Source organism: Manis javanica, chromosome 3 (genome assembly GCF_040802235.1).
Source record: "Manis javanica isolate MJ-LG chromosome 3, MJ_LKY, whole genome shotgun sequence".
NCBI lineage: Eukaryota > Metazoa > Chordata > Mammalia > Pholidota > Manidae > Manis > Manis javanica.
In genome coordinates this window covers 194099192-194120417 of record NC_133158.1, presented here as the reverse complement: position 1 = coordinate 194120417, position 21226 = coordinate 194099192, and the positions used below count along the sequence as shown (strand labels likewise).

The window sequence follows — 21226 nt, the reverse complement described above, 5'->3', positions numbered from 1 at the left end:
TTATTCTCTCCTAGTCTGGAAGCAGCAAATTAATTAAAACATTTTAAGGCTGCCAATACTTCCAGATTAGGTAAACCGATTCCTGAATAAGCCCTTGTCAGTAACATTACTGGAAAAGGCATGATACTAACTTAAAAAAGATCTCAGATATATTTTTTGGTTATAGGCATTAAAAAATGGAGCTAGAAAATACATTTCCAAGTATTACTTATATTATCCTATTGATATTAGAAACAGGTAACTGACCACTGTTACCTGCCCCAACCCAGAAGAGGCTGGCTGAATTCTGCAATATGAATCTGAAGAGGAGCATATGCAGGGTCTTTGAGGCTAAAGTTCCTTAGGAAGAGGCTTCCCCACCTGTCACAACTCGGAGACCCACGGAGGGTGGAGGGTGCCGGGTGCACCACCACCACGCAGTGCTGAGGTTAGCCTCTCGGGACTTGGAGAGCTCTTTTTATTCAAAATTACAGACTTTGTAGCCACCGGATATCCTCACTGCGTAAGTGGCAGTAGCCATGTGGCTGCACTAGCATTTCCTGACAACTACTGCATTATTTCCACTAATATCCTGTCTAAGGCCTGTCGCCGGGCGACTCCACTCCCACCACCCACCCAGTGCTCCCCTCCCCCGTGGCTAATAATCCCACCGTGGCTCCCGTGCCCAAACAAAGCGGAAAACACCCGAAAGTTCTTGAAATCGCGCTTGGCGACAGGGGCCTGGGAGTCCCTCCCGACAGCGCTCAGCGACCCCGTCAGAGCCGCACAAAGTGGCTGGGCACCGCAGACTGGGGCGGGCCCGCAGCCATGTGCTTCGCGGCGGGGCGGGGCGGCCGGGCCGCCGCGTTCGCATTGTCCACGTTCCCCCGCACCGCCGCGTTCCGTCCCTCCCTATCTGTGGCGCACACGCGCGTCGAGCGAGCGGCGCGCCCCGGGCTGGGGCTGCAGCAGCAGCTGCTGCAGCGGCGGCGGCGGCCGGGCGGGGGCGGCGCGGGGCGGGGCGGGGCGGCGCGGGGGCGGGCCCGGGGCGAGGCAGCCCGGGCGCCAGCGAGCGGGCTGCGAGCGCGGCGAGCAGCGAGAGGAGCGCGAGCACCAGCATGGCGGGGCTTCGACGCCCGCAGCCGGGCTGCTACTGCCGCACCGCCGCGGCCGTGAACCTCCTGCTGGGCGTCTTCCAGGTCCTGCTGCCCTGCTTTCGCCCGGGAGGGGCTCAGGGACAAGGTCAGCGCGCGCCGCTGTGCTCGCTCTCCGTCCCCCCCGCCCCCCCTCCCGCTTTCTTTTAGGGAACTGCCGAAATCTATGAGAGGGCCAGGGGAGGAAAGGGAAAGGGGCCGGAGGAGGAAGGACAGCGGTTGCAATTCTCGGCTGATGACATTTTCTCACCGCAGTGCTGCATCCGTGCCCCCGCCCCGGGACAAACGGCAGGCTGGTAGTCGCGGGGCTCGGGGACAGCGGCGCGGACCGCTAGCCGCGCGCGCCCCGGAGCCTTTGTGCGCGGGCCCCGGGCGCCCCTGCGCAGCCCCCGCTTTGTGTGGCGCGCGCCGGGGCCCCGCAGCGGCCCGGCTTCCTGCAGCTTTGTTCCGGGAGCCAGGCCGCCGGGCGCCCTCCCGCAGACGACCGGCCCAGGTGCTGCGGGATGGGAGCGCAGGGAGCCCCGCGCCGTGGCTTCCCTCCTGCGTCCCTCCAGCACGGGAACCCCCGACCCGGGCCGCTGTCTGCTCCGGCAGGGGGGGCCGCCGGCTTACACCCCGTCCGTTCTGTCCCTGGCCTCGGCTCGCCCCTCGGGCCCCACGTCACCCCCCCCCCCCCCGCTTGCCGAGGGAAAGGGAGACTCGCTTGGGTGAGGCGGGGGCGCGACAGGGAAACAGGAAAGCGTTTCTTTTCCGAGTCTCAAGAACGCGGTGTGTTTTTTGGTGTTCGTGCAGCGATTGAGCCCTTGCCGAACGTGGTGGAGCTGTGGCAGGCAGAAGAAGGGGAACTCCTGCTGCCCACTCAGGTGAGGACGACCAGGTGACAGGGGGGCGTGGGCGCGCGAGGGAGGAGAGGCCGCGAGGCCGTCGGCCCTCCCGGCCGCCCAGGCGCGCGGGCCACTTTGCAAGGCAAATAAACGGCCGGGCCGAGCCTGAACACCTGGCAACGGTGGCCTTCCCGGCCTCCTCCCGCGCCATGTGACTGGGCGTGAGTCACGCCGGCCCCAAGTTCAGGAGGTGGGAGCCGAGGCCAGCGCTGCCCTGCGGAGAAGGGCGGGCCCCTCGGCCGGCCGTGGTCCTGGGAGCGCGAGGGCCCGGTGCCCTGCTCGCTAAGTGAGCTGGTGCTGCGTGCCCGTGGACAACAGGCATATTGATTTCAAAAATCTTAGAGAGAGGTACTTGCCATTAGCGTTAAGTAGCTTTGGGATGAAGATGTGACTTTAAAGTATTGTAATCTTGGATTTTTTCCAAGTGCCTTTAATTCGTAGTAGACTACACCCCTTAAGAGCTTGAATTTCAGGTTTAGGTCCCCCCCCCCCATATGCTATAATGATTGCATGCGGAAAAATAATTACTAACGTTTTATTGGGACTCGGTGGCATCATACAGTGTTTGTCGCTGCAGGATATGCAGTAGTGAAAAGGTTTTGTGTTTAAAGGTTTAACTTTCAGGGGAAATTGTCATTGTAAGTGTATGCATTTAAATATATTGTTGACTTTTTCAACAGCGACAGGAGTGACCCCAAATGCGGGTTTTTTTGGGGGGGAAGTGAGTGGTTTGAATTATAAGGAAATATTCAGCCTGTGTGGTAATTTTTGAGATGTTCATTACTTCCCACATGGGTGACAGCACTTAATTCTGTGTTGTCTCTTGTGGCTCTTTAGAAAAACGGGATGTCTAGCTGTAACTTCTCTGGAGAGGTTGTGCAGTTTTACACATTTTTTCCTTCCTATGTGAAGTATTATAATAGGGCTAATGAATAACATCTTCAAGGCGGAGAGGTGGTTTTTAAAGGGAAATTTTCCTGGACTTCCCTCAAGGAGAGCAGGCTGAATGAGACCAGTACTTTGAGAAAAAGCCTCATCAGGATGTGGAGCAAATAGTCTGCCCTTCTCTTAAAAGTTTATTCCCAAATGGATTTTTTTTCCTGATGATGAAAACAGATGTGTATTGTTGAAGATTTGGAAAACAATGATAAATAAAATAGAAATCGTTCATAATCCTACTGAGAGAACCACACATAACATTTAACGTATTTACTTTTTAAAAGTATAGTATATTTATGTGTATCAGTATTGTCCAAAAATGGCGTCGGTAACATTTGGCGCTGGAGAATTCTTTGACATGGGGGGCTGTCCTGGGCACTATAGGATGTCAAGCAGATAGAGCATCCCTGCCTCTCTCCGCTGGATGCCAGTGGCACTCACTCCTTTCACTCCCCCCCCCGCAAGTTATGACAGCTAAAAATGTCTCCAGACTTTGCCAAATGTCCCTGGGCAGCAAAATTGCCTGGGTTGAGAAGCACTGGTGTATGTCTATATGTATTTGCATTTTTACTCAATTGTAGCCTTTGCCTCTTACTGGTTCATGTTGGAAACCAACCCAGACAGAAAGGAAAGTAAATTCTAGACTCTCTTGTGTTACAGCATTAGTTGAAGATTTAGTTACTATGCTCAGAGATGGAAATGTCAAGGCCTATGATATGATCAGTGATTTTATTTATAGGCTCAGAAAGTTATTTTATCAAATTCTTGATTTCTGGTTTTGTTTTGTTTATATGTATAATACTGTTTGTTTTGGTAAAAAAATGTTAGAATTTAGAAGCTGTCTTTCTGGAATACTCACTATAGAAGCATTTACAGCTAAGTTGTTTTAATTAAAGCTATAATGAAAGTGAAACTGGTATTCAAAGTAATTTTCTAAATACTTCATCTCTATTTATATGTGTTATTTATATGTGTGTCTTTCAGAGACATTTATCCTGTATGTACCTGGGTGAGGGTGAGGATGTATGTGGATCTATCTATAGCTATCTATAATAAACTGCATGTATATATGCCAGTATATTTAAACTGCATACACACACACACACACACACACACACACACACACACACACACACACACACACACATTACTGCAGAAAGTTCTGAAGAAAGTTATTTTTAGGCAATTCTTTTCAAAGTATTTTGAATTTTTTTATCAGAAAAAGTCCCCAGATGTGTGTCATGTAGTCTGTTGAAAAGAGAGTATTTATAGGTGTTATTTAAATTTGAGGGTTTTCTGCTTAATTAACTTGCAGATTGGGTTCCTTTCATTCAGGAAGATTTAAATATAGCTTCAGAAGCTAAGATGTGTCAGTAATAGGTAAAATAGGGGCCTCAAAAGATGTGGCATCAAAAATTAAATATAAACATTTGCCAACACTATTTAGTGACACAATTATTTAGTCATTATTCAGGACCTCTCTGTCCTCAGTTTCTTCATCTTAAAAATGGGAATAATGTGCTGATTTCAGAGTATTTTATGAGAATTAGGTGTCTTTGACTTAATAAGCCCTTAATATATATTAAAACATACATACTGATTATTTTGGCAGTATCTCAGCTGACCCCTAGACTCGGTCACTGGGGAGCATGGGACAGCTTTCCTGCTTGAAGGAGCTGAGCCAGTGCAGAGAACTCGGTACTATCAGGGGTTCTACAGTTGTGCAAATAAGCATCTCTCTCTGTTTGTTCCATACTCGTAAAAGAGTTGTAAGATATTTTGGTGTAGGAACATAAAAACCCTGTCCATGGTGATAGTGTGAAGATGGTAAAAAAATGTGATTTTATTCTTAGGTTTACAGAATTTTTCCTCTCTTTGACTCCACTTCACCACTTCACCCATATTTCAACACACTGAATCTGAAGTGGTGGTTGTGCAGAAACCCAACACGTTTTCAGCAGCTTATTGTCGAGAAGTAATTGCTTGTGCACAAGATACAGCTTTGTGCCCCTTCTTACTTTGCCTTCGAGGTCAAAAACCTTCTGTGATTCCCTGTGATCCTCAGGGCCTTCAGCAGTCGGACCCTGCCTGCTGCTCAGGTTGGGCTTCTGGGACACTGCCTCCAGCCCGCCCCTTTGCCGAGCAGGCCAACCTGTGTCTGGGGACAGAGATGATGAGTGTGATGGCTTTGCTGCTTGGGCAAGGCCTGCCTTTCCTGACTCCTCACTTGGCAGTGGGTGGCACTGTGGTCACTTCTTCCTTTTTGAGTTTCTTGGGTGTCTGGAATTTTTTTCTTTGTGTTGTGTGTACCTTGTTGCCCTAACTGGGTTCCCCTTAAGAAGGTTTGGGCTTCTCAACTTGTTGCCCCGTTGTGGCTCAGGGTCTGCCTTCAGTAGACGTTCAGTAGTTAGCGCATGAGTTCTCTTAGTGGGCAGAGGTCGTTGTCAGCGTCTTGTCAGTTCCCGTTTTTATGAGGTTAGTTCCACAGGTCATAGGCAGAATGCCTTGTGTTGACTTCCAGTTATTGTTTAATAATCACATTTTTATATCAGTTCTAGCAGCAGGAAGGGCAATGTAGAATTTGTTGTTTTAATCCATTCAGACTTTGCTGAGATGAGACGCCTCACTCTAAATGCCCCTGGTTAGGTTTGGGACATGAACATCAGACATGGGTGCCGTGGAGGGGCAGCTGTTACCTGACACAGAGTTATGCTGGCCTGGTCTGGGATGGGCAGGCCCAGTGCTCTTCTGGCCTTGTTTGTTCAGGAGGCAAACACCTAGCATGGGCCAGGCCCAGCCAGGCCCCTGGGATATGGTGATGAATGAGAAAGTCTCTGCCTTTAACTCTCACGCCTTGTTTATTTTCCCTCCCTAAGCCTGAGTGTGTAGATAACGGAAATTGGTAGAAAGTGAAACAGGAAATGGTACAGTAAGTATCTAAGTTCTTTTATATCTCAGGTACTGTGTTATGTAATAGCATCTTGCTCTAGTCAGTGAATCATTGACTAGCATTTGGAAATCTTTTTGTCATAGAGATTTATTTTTGGTTTAATTGACTTCCACCATCAACATAGGAAAAAACAAACAAATGTGGGTCAAATATTATTGGCATTGTTTAAGCTCTTTGTGAGTATGAATTCAGGTTATACACTAAAAGCTATGAAGTCTTATGACTTGATTTTACAGATGAGGAAATTGAGGCCCAGAGTTGTTAAGTAACTTGCCCAAGGCTGTAAGAAAGTGGCACTGGTAGGATGAACCAGGAGGTATTTCGCTCCAGAGTCCATGCTCTTGGCCACTATGTTATTGTATGAGTTTTAGCACAGTGTGACTAGGAAAGTCGTATTGCGGTGGTAAAGTTACTGTGCCTGAGGGAAATAATTTCATGTTCTGTTTTGATTTAGAACAATTTGCTTATTAAATTTTTAAAAGTAGTTGTATCCACTAATAAAAAAAATTTTTTAATTTTTTTGTTGGGGTATAACAGACATACAACATTATATTTGTTTCATTATGTACAACACGATTATGTATTTGTAGATAATACAAAGTGATCACTGTGGTAAGTCTAGTTAACATCCATCACTATGCCTAGTTACAAAGAAATTTTTTTTTCTTATGAGAATTTTTCAGGTTTATACTCTAAGCAACTCTCAAATATGCAATTCAGTATTGTTAACTATGTTAATCATGCTCTATATTACAGCCCCAGGACTTAATTTATTTTATAACGGGAATTTTGTCCCTTTTGACCACCTTTATCCATTTTGTCCACCTTCCACCCTCTGCCTCTTGCTGCCATCAGTCTGTTTTCTGTATCTATAAGCTTGTTCATTATTATTATTATTATTATTATTATTATTATTATTTGTTTTAAAATTCCAAATATAAGTGAAATCATAGTGTTTGTCTTTACCTTTTTTGACTTATTTCATTTCACATAATACCCTCCAGATCCATCCATGTTGTTACAAATGGCAATATTTCCTTTTTTATGGCTGAATAATACTCTATTATATATATGTATCTCATCTTTATCCAGTCATCCATCAATAGACACCTAGGTTGTTTTCATGTCTTGAAACTATTATAAATAATGCAGCAGTGATCACAGAGGTGCATATATCTTTTCAAGTCAGCGTTCTCATTTTCTTCCAGTAAATACCCAGAAATGGAATTGTTGGATCATACAGTGTTTCTATTTTTAATTTCTTGAGGCACCTCCATGCTGTTTTCTGTAGTGGCTGTACCAGTTTAGTTTACACTCCCACCAACAGTGCATAGGGGCTCCTTTTCTGCATCCTTGCCAACATTTGCTGTTGTTTGTCTTTGATAACAGCCATTCTGACAGGCGTGAGGTGTGTATCCACTAGTACTTAAGAAACAGGTAGACTGTACTCGGCTCTCCAGACATTAATGGAACAGGTATGGTGGGGGAACCACTGTCTTAGGTGTCAGGCATGTCATGGTGAACAGCAAAGACCCTGCCCTTGTGGAGTGTGCAGTCTCCTGGTGGGCATATAGGTAATAAATATGAAATAGAGTAAACTGTTAGGTTATGTATTCTGTTAGGAGGGTACCAATGCTGTATTGTGGCAGACTGGAGGAGGATTCAGGTGCTGGGAGTTGTATTTTTAATTTGAGAAGGCCAAATACATCTCTTTGGAAGGCCTATATTTAACATTTGAGCCAGCCCTTGAAAGCGTGAGAGAATTAGAATAGTGAGTACAAAGACACTGCCAAGTGGGAGGCGGGATTGCAAGATTTGGTACCTGCCTTGAGAGCCTGTGGTGTTGGGGAGATAAGGCTGGTAATACCCTGAGATAACATTCAAGTGCTGAAATGTAGGAACTGAGAGGGGAGAGGAGAGGAGTGTGTGTTGGAGTCTGTTAAGGCTGAGAGGTCTGCATTAGCAAAAGTGTGATGGGGCCTGGCCGGCAGCCTCATAGGTGATGGTTCTGTATTTTTATGCTGATGTTTTATCGTTATTTTGTATTGATTTTGAGTATACAACACAGTGGTTCAACAGTTAGACTCATTATCTCACCCCAGCTAGTGTAGTTGCTATCTGTTAAGATACGAAGATATTAGAGATTCATTGACTATATCCTCCATGTTGCACTTCCATTCCCATACCAACTTATAATATGATTGAGATTTATGTGCCCCTTTATCCCCCTCATCCTTCCTACCCACTCACCCCGGCCCCTTCCCCTTGGTAACCACCAGTCACTTCTCAGTGTTCATGAGTCTACTGTGTCTTGTTCATTTTGTGTTGTTTTGTTTTTAGATTCCACATATAAGATAAATCATATGGCATTTGTCTTTCTCTGCCTGGCTTATTTCACTGAGCATAATACCCTCTAGGACCATCCATGGTGTTGCAAATGGCAGGATTTCTCTTTTTCATGGCTGAGTAATAATCCAGTCTATATATGTACCACATTTTTTTATCCATTCATCGATTGTTGGACACTTTGATTGTTTCTGTATTTTGGTTATTTTAAGTAATGTGGTGATAAACATAGGGATCTTTAAATCAGGGATTTTGTTTTCTTCATGTAAATTCCTAGAAGTGGAATTTCTGGGTATTTCTATGTTTTGTTTTTCGAGGAACCTTCATACTGCTTTCTACAGTAGCCACAACAGTTGACATTCCTGGGGTCCCCTTTCTCTACATCCTCGCCAACACTTGTTAGTGCTGTTTGGGCAATGGCCATTCGGACTGGTGTGAGGTGACATCTCATTGTGGTTTTCATTTGTATTTCCCTGATGATTAGTGATGGGAACATCGTTGCATGTGGTCATCTGTATATCTTTTTGGAAAATTGTTCAGGTCCTCTGCCCATTTTTTAATTGGGATTTTTTTTTTTTCTGGTGTAGAGACATATGAGTTTTTTATATATTTTGGATGTTATCCCTTATCAAATAAATCATTAGGTTGCCTTTTTGTCCTTAACCTGGAATTGAGCAGTTATTGGTTGACATATCCATCCTAGTGTCTTCAGCCACACTTTAGCGGGTGCCCTGGGCTCTAATTTAGAACATCAGTCAGCATCAGTATGGCAGGGTCAACCCACAATAGCTCAATTCCAGGGTAAGGAGCATGGAGTGTGTATCTGACTGTCAATTAGGGAGCCATGGTAGGTTGTTGAACAGAGACTAACACAGTGATGTTGCATTGCATGCTGGGTCCATACCATGTGCGTGGGAAGTTGATGGCTGTTGAGGAAGATTGGACTTGCAGGATGGGTTGAAGGCAGCGGTCTTCACATCAGCGGTGGTAATGGAGGCTGGGAGTGCTGATGGTTGTGGGCTCAGTGCTGGCAGAAGGGGTGGAGAGGAAAGGACAGGTCTAAACTGAAAGGACACGGGCAGGTCTTCATGGTCGCAGGTAAAGGGAGGAGAGCAGTATAAGATGACCTCAGGTTTGCCTGTGGGTCACAGAGCGTGATGGTGTTCTTGACAGAAGGAGGCCTGTTAGAACAGAAGCCACTCGCTAGGGACACCGGAGATTGAGTCTGGTACTGCTCATAATTGCTTCTGGGAAGACAAAGCACATTATATCCTGCAGGCATATGGCTGTAGGGCTGGAGCTGTAAGTGAATTCATCCTGCAGGTTTCCTGGAGTACCCACAGTGGGCTGGTCAGGGCCTGGGGCTGCCTGGGCTGCGCATGTCTTGACTCTTGGGAGCGATGGGCATTTATTGTGTATCTGTGTGCGACTGACTGACAAGTTGGGGCTGGAGATAGGGATTTGGGCGCATGGTTACAAGTGTGGGTTATCATTCTGAGGGACTTAGCATAGTGGAGTCTGGGTCCAGGGACAGGGCAGTGCGGCAGGGCCGCCAGGAAAGCCAAGGGTTGGAGAGAAGCTGGAGGGACAGGAAGGCTCGGTACTCCCGCAGTGGCGGTTCAAGAATGGAGAGCCCAGACTGTGTCCGTTAGGTGAGCTGCAATCTAGTATTTGGTTGCATTTGCCCTTTTGTTTCTGTGTCCAGTGGCTTTTCTTTTTTACTCTCCTGGCCCGTGACACATGATCAGATTTTGGCACCTAAAGTCTGGCAGACGATTTGGGAAGTGCTCTAAAGTGTGATTTTTAAGGCTTTTATAAAATTTATCAGCTGTTTAAGGTTGAAGTCAAAGTATATGAAATTGTCCTCATATGTGTGAGCTTTGAAGGACTGTTTCTTTTGGACATTTTTGTGTGCCTTTGAAACAACTGTTAAACCATGTTCTTTTTCAATAGGGTGATTCTGAAGAGGATGTGGAGGAGCATTCTCCAGAACAGAGGTAAGGAAACACTGGGAGCCTGTACCTGCGTGCTGAATTTCTCTGCCCACTTTGGATGCTGTATGAAGTCTTGGTGTAAGACTGTTTATGTATTCAATATTATGTGTAATATATGTTTCTCTTTGGCACTGGGGACATCTATACTCTCTAATGATCAACAATGACTTAAAAAATAAAAACGAGGTTGTACAGAAAGCTGTTAGAAACAGTGTCCCCAAATTCACTTTGCTGTGGCATGTTATGCTCGTTCTCTTGTTCACAAGCATCAGGCACTATACTGGGTGCTGGACGTAAAACACTGAACAAAACCTGTGCTGCATGTGCTTCTGGAGTCTGACTTTACTGTGAACAGAGGAGATAATTATGCTTACAAAAGGACTGTGAGATTGCTGGGGTAGAGAACAGTGAGGTAGATGGAGTCGTCAGGTAAGGCCCCTCCCACCTTACTTATGAGGTGACACATGAGCCTGAGTTCTGCAGGATGTGTTGGTGCAGCCAGGAAGTATGCAGGGGAGTGCTCTGGGCAGAGGGAATGTCAGGTGCAAAGGCCCTGAGGTGGGGAGCACTGGCACCAATCCAGGGACTTGAAGAAGGCCAGTGTGGTCTGTGAGACATTGAGACGATGTAGGGCCTTAGAGGCCATAATAAGGAGGTCAGGTTTTATTTTTTTAAGTGTAGTGTTAGTTGTTAAAGAATTTGAAGCAGAGCCTAGCACCTTGGAAGGTATAAACTACAATTGTAAAAGAATACTTGTGTCATGGAACAGTCTTGGTCAGTTGTCCAACTAGGGTATCTTGTCGCTTGAAGGTACCTGAAGACTAACTGCTACCTGGACATGGGGATATCTTTCAGGGAATCAGCATTTAGATCCCTAACCTCCATATAGACTCCTCAAGTTGATCTGTCTGAGGTTGCAAGTTATGCTTTTTCACCTCTTTTGCCATCTCATGTCTCCACTTTACAGGAGAGGCATACCTCTTACCCAGCGTCAGTCATACTAGGTGCTTGGGCAAATGAAAGGGCCATCTGAAATGCTGGTATAGGTAGGAGTAAGGGATTCACTCTGATTGGATAACAAGTCTTTTGTAACTCTGTGGTTTTCAAATCTTTACTTTTAATAAAGTTGAAGGCTACAATCAAGTCAATAGTTGATCATCAAAAGTTATTTATTTATTTTTTTTTGAGAGGGCATCTCTCATATTTATTGATCAAATGGTTGTTAACAGTTAACAACAATAAAATTCTGTACAGGGGACTCAATGCACAATCATTAATCCACCCCAAGCCTAATTCTCATCAGTCTCCGATCTTCTGAAGCACAACGAACAAGTTCTTACATGGAGAACAAATTCTTACATAGTGAATAAGTTACATGGTGAACAGTACAAGGGCAGTCGTCACAGAAACTTTCGGTTCATCAAAAGTTATTTTTAATGACAGACCATTGTGATTTTTGGATTAAAACACTGAGGGAGTTTAGAGAATGTAGGGACGGTGTGATAGCAAAGCTCTTTCCATTCACATCTACTTATGTGAACAGCTTTTTCAGTGCTTATATTTAAAAAAAAAAAAAGGAAGAAAATATTCACACAAACCAATAGGGTAAAAAGAGTTTCCTCCATCTATTTTAAGGATGATTTTCAATGAATTTGACTCCTCATGTTCAAATACATATCAAAATTTATAAAATTTGTTGGTTTGATTAGTTGTATACTAATAGAAATTATAATGATAACTCAGTTCAGAAGAAAAAAATTTTAACACTTGGACCGTGTGGTCACAAAAAATTTATTTAAAAACTCAGAATTTCAGTTTATACCCGTAGTTTTGTTGCAAAGGACCATGAACATAAAGATACAGTATGTTTAAAACTCTTTGAGGGAATATCCAGCAATACAAGAAAACCCATCTGTGTATTTAAAAAAAATGGATGATGGTATCATTGCAGTGATATTTAGAGTCCATTGAATGTATTTTAAAAAGTGATTGTAAGTTTTATTAAAAATGCCAGTATTTATAATATGCCATAAAATGACATTCCTTGAAACCATTTCAACTGATAGCATAAAATTTTAAATATGACATACCTTATAAATATATGGGGTAGGGTTCAGAGTTTGTCACAATCCTGTGAGAGCAGGGGAGCAGGGAAAGGTGAGAAAAGGTGGATCAGGCTCGGCTGCTGGTCGTGGGCATGGAGGGACATGGAAAGTTCTGAGAGGAATTTCGGGGGGGGATTGGTTCCATGGTGGAGTGTGAAGGAGGCACACAGGGGACTTCTGCCATTTGGCTTGGGCATCTTGGGGAGGTGATGAGTGAGACAGGGAGGGAGTTTTGTGGGAGGGAAATCAGGAGCTCTGCTCGGTTGTCTCCCGAGGAATGTCAGACTTGAGATGACACGTCCAAGTGGATGGCAGGTAGGCAGGGACGTGTGCTTCTGGAGCGGGAAGTCCCAGGCTGCGCCTCCAGGGCTGGGCGAGCGCACTTGTTATCTCTGTTGTAGCTGCAGCTCTCCCCTTCCCTAGTTTCTTTTCATTCATTTTTCTGTCAAGTTTTAAGGCATTAGTAGATTTTATCCTTACTGGTGTTTTGATACAGGGTCAGATTGTCGAGTGCAGGGATAATGGTGAGGGAGATTGGGTCAGTCACAGAGCAGTGGCTTTCACACTTTCTGACAGTGGCTCATGGTGAGAGATATACTGTACATCCTGATCACTGACCCACAGGCATGTCCTTGGGTGTATGGATATGCATGCTAATTTATTTCTTTATAAAATAGTCCTTATCCTTACTACCTGTGATGTACCCCATTTTCCTCCTTTTTTTAATTGTGGTAAAATATACATAACATTTACCATTTTATAACCATTTTCAAGTACTGTGGCAGTGAATACATTCACACTGCACAACCATCACTACCGTCCATTCACAGCACTTTTCTATTTCATTTTGTTTCATTTAAAAAAATAAAATGCTGGTTGCCTCTACTGGGATGACTTTAAAACTCCTTAATTGTGACTCACAGTTTGATCAGCCCTGATTTATATATTGTAATCTTCACAATTATCAGATGTCCCAGGGTTTTGCTGCTCTTTCATCCCTCGTTTTCATTTTAACTTTGCTCCCAAACCTCTCTGTTCTTTGGCTTTTTTTTGTTGGAGATTCATTGCTCATGTGTCAAGACAAGATGATGACATAAGTTGGAATCTGCTAGTAGAAGACCTTCTTTGTGTCCATTTTCTGAAAAACGTAGATTCTGGAGTCCTCTGGAAGCATCAAGTCCTGTAATGAGTAGTCACCAAGTTCTTATTGCTCATTTACCTTTACTGCCCAGTTGGGCATTTTTTTCAGTGAAAATTTTAATACCCTCAAAGCTCATATAGTGTCTTGCTGCTTTTAAAATAAACCTTTTGCTTTAGAATAGATTTAGGTTTGCAGAGAAGTTGTAAAGACGGTACAGAGGGTTCCCACGTAGTCCTCATGCAGCTTACCTGTATGTTAATGCTTTATATTTTTGCAGTACATTTGTCAACACTAAGAAACCAACATCGGTACATTAGGATGAACTAGACTCCACACTTTCTTTAAATTTCACTAGTCTGCCCTAATATCCTTTTTCTGTCCAGGATCACATCTGGGATACCACATTGCTTTTAGGTGTCATGTCTCCGTAGGATCCTATTGGTTGTGACAGTTTTTCTCAGAATGAATGTCCTTACTTTTGAAATCTTGACAGTTTTGAGGAGTACTGGTCAGGTATTTTGTAAAATAGTCCTCAGTTTGGGGTTCTCTGGTGTTTTACCTCATGGTTAGATTGGGGTGGTTGTTTTGGGGAGGAAGACCACAGGCATAAATTGCCATTCTTATCATATGTCAAGGGTACCTGCCAGCAGATTGACTCATCACTTTGATGCTGACCTTGATCAGCTGGCTAAGGTGCTGTTTGTCCATTTTCTCTCCTGTAGAGTTACCCTTTTTTACCTCTTTCCGTTCTTCACTCTTTGGAGACAGTCATTAAGTGGAATCAAGCTACATAGATTGTTTGGACTTCTTCTATATGGGAGATTTGTCTGTTCTCCCTCATTTATTTATTTACTAGGTCATTTATTTATATCAGTATGGACTCATGGATATTTATTTTATACTTTGGGCTATAATGCAATACTGGATTTGCCCTATTTTAATGTCGTTTATCCTTAATCAAATTTATGACATGATTAGTTAGTATCTGTACTATTTTTCAAACATTTTTGTGATTTTCAGTTAATTACTAGTCCACAATGCCAACTCTTAATGATTTTTAAGAGGGACTTGAACACTTAGGAATTCCACAAACTGAATGCACCATCTCTGAGAGAATCCAGAGAGAGAGAGTGAGAGAGAGAGCAAAGGGCTGCTCCCTTGGGACTCGAGAAATAGCTTTGACCCTAAAAACGGAGTCTCAGGATTTCCCCAGAACAGGTAGGTGGCCCTGACACCTACCACTGGGGGGAGTGTAGGCAGTGGAGAGGCCTGTGTCACATCCCCCAGGACTCTCCAAGGTGGTCCCGGGTGGAGGGCTCTGGAGGAGCCAGTCTGTGATCTTAGATGCAGTTTGGGAAAGCTTTCAGGGTAATGGACCTCATGAAGATGTTGTTTATGGGATTTTGATTTCATCTCTGAAGGCTGTGTAATTGTATTTGGTTGAAAGCCAGAAAAGCATTATTGGAAAAACTTTTTTCCTTCTTTCCTCACCCTCCCCAGTTTTCTCCTGGGTATTCTCAAATATCAGCAGTCATGTACTCCTTTGCTGAGAAAGAAAGATTGCTGTTGGGGATTCAGTGATGAGAGCAAATGAGCACTGACTTTGGCTCTTACTAGAATTGGATGCTCCCCAGGAAGCTTGACTGGCTGGGTACACATCTCTGATAAGTCTTTTGGGGGTATATTTATTAGAACGAGAAAAGTGTAAACTTTGGCAAATTGTATTTTGAATAGATTATTATTTCAACTTTTAAAAATGGTTATGTAAAAAGCCTGAATACAGATTGGGCTAGGTACAGTGTCTGGAAATTTTTTAAAATGTTCTTTTATCTGATGAGTAACAGCAGCAAAATGTGTTCTCCTGAAGCAGCTTAGATCAGTTAAAGGCTGATCCTAAGAGGCAGAACACGCAGAAACTCTCCTTAACCTTTCAGCAGCATCCTGAAAGATAATTGCAGACAAAAACGACTCAGTCTTTAGTGACATTTGCTTTTGGCAATGGAGGGGATTTCAGGGCTTCCTTAGGGAATGGAACTACTTTTCACTTTTCTTTGTTCTCCTTCAGAAACTGAAAGCTGTGTTTTCAGCAGATCCCCAATGTTCCTTACCTGTTGACAGGCTCTTAAAATTTTAATCTGCATGTCCCTCCCCGGGGTTGCATCCTGGGTAGCTTCTCTTGCCGTCTGTCATTTCCCTAGGCACTCTCACCTGTGCTCTTGGGTTTTTGTCTATATAGAAGGAACTTGAACTTGGGTGCTGCTTCTGCTCAGGGGGCTTATCTGTTCAGTTGTTGCCCAGAGAGAGCTCCCTCTAGCTTTTAGGGGCTGCTCAGTTAGCATGTCCAGAGCTGAGCTCTTGGGCTGAGTTCCCTGCCAGCCTTATCCCACCTGCTCCACCTCTGGCACAGCCCCCTTTTGGTGAACAACAGCACCCTGCATTCATTTGCACCAGCCAGAAATCAGGGTGCCCCTCTTGACTCCCCTCATACTCTCCACCTGCTGGATCTTCCTCAGATGGTCTCCTGTCTGCATTTTACAGCCACCCCAGCCTGTGCTCTGCATTCCTACCCAAGTAGTGTATCTAAACCATACATCCTTTCCTGTCATTCCTCTCACAAACAGCCTTCCATGTAGCACCATCCCTCTAGATGAAGGTGCAGATGGCTGAGCGTAGCCTAGAAGGCCTTCTGTGATCTGGTCCTGCTCACCTCTTCAGCATTCTGCCCCTGCCTCCCTGTCACTTTCCTTTGTCTCACAGCTTGCCCAGCTCTCACTCTCTCTTTCTCTCTCTTTCTTTTTTTTTTTTTTGGCCCAAACCCTCTCATCTTCCCTGGCCAACCGCCTCCCCTGACAATTCTGTGGGTCCTGCTGCACACAGCTCAGGGCGCCTGCCTACTCCTCGGTTATAAGAATAGCCAAGTTCCTGTCTGACCCTCATTCACCCGATTCCCCAGCACCTAACACCTAGGTGAAGAGCTGCTACATGAAGGCATGCAAGCTCCTATTTTTAAAATCTAACTCAAATCAGTTACTTGTACTGTTTCACATGTTCTTCATATCTAAGCCCACAAACCGTATTTGCCATTGAACCCCAGTACTGATATTAGTATTAGAGGTTGTGGTTTTTAAATTAGATTATTGCAGTTGGCGTGTTTTTTAAGAGGATGGATTATTAGCTTTGTGTGTGCCCCACGAGCCCTTCTCTGGGGTTATGTGGGCCCCGAGAGGGTTGCAGTATGAATGCATTTCATCATGAACTTGGCCTCAACAGTGTAAAGTGAATTTTCATTGATTGTCATAGATCTCATAATTTAGGTGTTCTCCTTAGAGTGCAAGTTTTTAAACAGGGTTCTTGGTATATATTCAAATTGTTTTCAAGGTTGTGAATTTTTAGCAAATCTTTAGGCACTTCTTTATATACCTATTTCATTCACAATTAGAATTAGAAAAATCATGTAACAGGATCAGAATCCTAATTCTGATTTTCATAGAAATTTTTATGTTTCCTAGATGTATTTTTTTACAGACTCTGTAGTGATTAGGCTTGAACTAATTTATATCTTTACATTGAAAAAGGTTTTGAACCAACTTTAATCATTCCAGGTGTATTTTGAGGCATTAACCTAGAATAAATACAGGCAAAATACTTCATTAATGTTGACTATCCTGAAACAGAAAGGTGGCATTGAAATCTTGAAAGCTTGGGTATGGCCCATAAATGATGCATATCCTGGGCCAGAACCTTAGCGTAGGCCATGGGTAGGACAAGGGGCTTCGCACTTAGAAGTCTGACATTCAGCTTGCTTTATTCCACATGCAGCTCAGTCGCTTGACTGATTACTGCTACTCATCACAATATTTAACAGTAAAGTAACTTCAGGGAATCTGTTCAGCCAGGTGTTGATCCTGAGGAAAGAGCAAGGAAGATGCAACAGCCCAGGAAGACTTGCCCATGGAAATAACAACGTGGTTATTAAAAGTACATAAAAAACTTGGTGAGAAGCTTATTTCAGAAAAGAGTAAAGGTAGCACTGTGAGCAAGAGAGAGAGACTTGGGTGTTTTGCCATTGGGAACAGTGGATAAAATGAAAGTTCTATGGCCAGGATTCTCACCTGGCCCTGGTTGGCTATCTCGCTACACATGTGTGGGCAACACATTGTTATTGACTATATAAAGGGCTCCACCCAGTGCTCTGCACGACACGGTGGCATGGTTGCAAGGCTGCAGTAGAGTAGAAAAGAGGCTGGAGTGGTGGCAGTGCCGAGGACAGAGAGTGGGACGGCTGTGCGGGCAGAGAGGCCTAGAGGCAGAGACCAGCTTGCTGCGTGCAGATTCGCTCTGAGAGGACGGGATTCTAGTGATTGACCTGCCACTGTGGAAATAAAGTGGGGTATAACTCTTTCACCCCAAGAATGTTCTACTGTCATTTCTTTGGTTACATTGAATCCACAGTGAACTTGCCCAGGGCTGAAACCCATTGGCAAGACAGGAACCTACTCCTGTCTTCAGGAAAGCTTACAGCTTATACAGTCAGAGAGGAGCTGATATTTGGTCATTTCAGGCTTCTTTGATGCCATGACTGTTGTTCTGTGGGTAGCTCTTTGCTCTTCATGATGGGTCAGTGAGACATCAAAGTACTTTTTAGATGGATCCCAGTATATTGGCAGCAGTATCGATAAGTTCTATAAAGGCATTCTGGATATGTTGTGACATCAGGCTTCTTATTGCCTTAGAAGGTGGCAGAGAGCTTGAGATACCAAGATTCAGAGAAGAAATATAATTTCCCAAGGCAGTATGCTCTGTCTAGGAACACCAATATTAAGATAATGGGGTCTCCTGGGAGCTTGTTACTGTAGTTGTAAGTGAATTGTCATCAAATTATTCATTTGTTGTTCAAGAGTCTTCCACGTAGGAAATAGGACTCTAGAGTAGTAGTGGTCCCCCCCACCCCTCTGGTAAATGTAAGGAAAGAATGTTGCCACTTCACAAATAATTGCCATGATAGTCCAGATAGAATTTCACAGGTGGTGTGCTCAATAAAGATGTGTTTGGAATATTAATTTAGGATCGCCTTTGTAGCTGGTTTGTAAATGAAACAAGAATAAGTCTTTGCTTATGGTAGCCTTTCTCAGTGGTTTCCCACAAAGCAGAAGGATGTAGTTTTATAAAGTCTGCTATGAGCATGAAAAGTCTTGGAAAAAAACAAAACAAAACAAACCAACCAAGCTTTATTGAGAACTTCCAGTCATTTAAAAATTACTGAGTGATTGTTCCTTTTTTCCCCTCCAAAACTCTTCTTGTAAAATTGATGTTTCAGTAGGATGGCCATATTTACCTCGGGGTACTGTTTTCTACTGCACACATACTTATCCTAGTTTGGGGGGTGGGGTTAGTGCCATACCTGTTTTTTCCCTCAGGCCAGTTCCCGTTGTTTTTCTCTAGTTTGTTCAAGAAAACCTGGCTCTGAATGACTTGTGGCTGTTGGGCTAAAACTAAATTTCTCCTATAGGAAGGATGACTTGCCACCTGCGAAATGTCCAGCGAACCCCCTGCTGCATTTGAAGGTTGTTGTCAGAGAACAGGGTCAGTAAAAGCAGAGATGTTGTGTGTGGCCTCCCAAGTTGACCACCGTGAGAATGTACATAGTACAGAATTCATATTGATGCCATGCCTTGTACAACATTGACTCCATGTTGTTCTACCTTGTGGATGTTGGTTCCTTTAGCTGCCACTAAATTATTGATAATAGAAGAAGTCTGGTTTGACAACAATCCAAACAGTGTCCCAGTTGATAGGGCAGATGCATGTGGTAGGACTTCCTGGTGAAGCATCCTCCACAGATCATGATTAATCTTTCTCTCTTAAAAATCATACCCATGGTAATCCAGTTAATCCATTAACAATTGGATAGAAATAATTGCTCTTGTATTGTACGTTATTGTTGACAAAGTGCTTGCAAGTGCTTTGTCCTTAGGAAACCAGGCATTCTCATTTTATAGATGAAGAAACAAGTTCACAAAGGGAAGATGGTTGAAGATTACAGAGCTTTGAAGTGGCAGAACAGGCACAGAATCCGAGGTGTCCTCTCTCTAGATCATGGTCTACATTGTATTTATGGTAAAATAGGTTAGAAAACCCTTTTCCCAATTAGATAGTCTGCTCTCTGTGGACGGAGACCAAGTCTGAGATTGATGCGTGGAAGCAGTTGAATTCTTGAGTAAGCCCTAGTGTTACATGGCTTCTAGCAAACCCCTGAAAAAAAAAAAAAGAGCATGGCTCTTGTAAGAAGGACCCAGAGTTGGGACTTCAATAATATACTACTGTTTGGCTCTTTCTTTAGTTTTACCCTGAGTGTGGCTCATCCACTGATATTCATCCACGTAATTTTTCAAATAACCTGGAAAATTTGCCACATGCTACTATAATGTGTGCTGAGAGGTCGCCTTTGATCCTGGGATGGACGTGCTGTCCTGTTAGCCTGCTTTGCTTTGTGATCAGCTATTTTCAGCGTCAAGTAACAGAAAGCCGTGTCTGAACCAGCTCAAACAATAAAGAATGAATTATGTCACCTAACAAGAAGCCGGGAGGCTGGGTGGTTCTGGATCGGTGTCCTCAGCAGGTGAGTGTCAGCCAGGCCCTTCCTGCCTGTTGGGCTGGCTCGCCTGCTGCCCAGCTCCCCTCAGGGCTGCAGGAGGGCTGCCACCTCACAGCCTTGCTGTCTCCCACTGGGCCATCCAGACACAGCTTGAGAGCCTGTATCCTGTGCTTTCTCAGGAGCTGCCTCAGCAGGCTTCCCTTTGCCTCTCACAGGTCAACATGGGTCCGTGCTGACCTGGAGCCACTCCCCAGCCTCGGGAAAGGGGAACCCCCTGGGATTTGCTTTGTGGCAGGGTTTCCCAGTCACTGAGGATGGGTGCTCACTGAACACCCAGGACTGCGCCTGTCCTGGGGGGTCCAGCCGCAGCGTGTGTGATGCCCACTCGTGGCTGTGCTTCGTGAGCACTGAGAGGCCGGGATGGTCCTGGGGCGGCAGAGTCAGCAGTGCAAGAACCTGTTAAGCCGGTTCTCAGACCCCACCCCAGGCCTGCTGAATCAGACTCCAGCGGAGGGGCCAGCGATCTGTTTGAACAAGCTCTCCAGCTGATGCTGACGCATACCCAAGGTTGAGAACCATTGGTAAGGCATTTAAGTCATCTAAGGAAACACATTTCAAAATACACTTTCGGTTGAAGATTAAATAACGAGAGGCAGAAATGGTCCGGAAGCTAAAACAGTGGGGTGGACACTGGGAGATGGAGGCTGTTTTTCAGCGCTGACCTCTGTCACTTGCCTGGGATTTTAGTAAACCTGGGAGACATGCATATTCTTTTCATGTGGTATCAAGTTTTCACTTGGCTGATTCAATTTTTCTAAAAGTTCCGTCATGGTTATGGGGATGCGGGTGGTTCCAGTTGGGCTTTAATGTCCACCATCCGGGGCCACCATGCCCTGGCACGCTTGGTAAACAGGTGGGTTAGGCCATCCCAAGTCAGCTTCCAGGGGAGAACTGAGGAACTTTCTCAGGGATGGTTCATTCATTCTGAGGGAAGTGAATCTGGCAGAAAGCCTTGGCCCGCAACAAAGTCTCCATCATGGGGTGGGAGTGGCCGCTCTCAGTACAGGGTGGTGTGTGTGCTCAGATCTGTGTCCTGGCCCCGCTCCCTCTGGGCACGTGGCGCTGTGTGTGTGAGAGAG

At 44.7% G+C, this 21226-nt stretch overlaps 1 protein-coding gene across 5 annotated transcripts in view; it reads left to right on the top strand.

Annotated features, from left to right (window-relative positions):
* Positions 1-1026: 1026 nt before the first annotated feature.
* Positions 1027-21226, top strand: part of TMEM131L (transmembrane 131 like) — a 157708-nt gene continuing 137508 nt past the window's right edge. For 4 of the 5 annotated variants that reach the window (XM_073232560.1, XM_073232562.1, XM_073232563.1 and 1 more), the window contains exons 1-3: positions 1027-1221; positions 1926-1996; positions 10206-10249. In XM_073232560.1, the coding sequence (XP_073088661.1) occupies positions 1098-1221; positions 1926-1996; positions 10206-10249 (239 nt within the window). In that variant the 5' untranslated portion in view covers positions 1027-1097. The remainder of the gene's footprint in view (positions 1222-1925; positions 1997-10205; positions 10250-21226) is intronic. The other variant, XM_073232565.1, reaches the window with a different exon arrangement.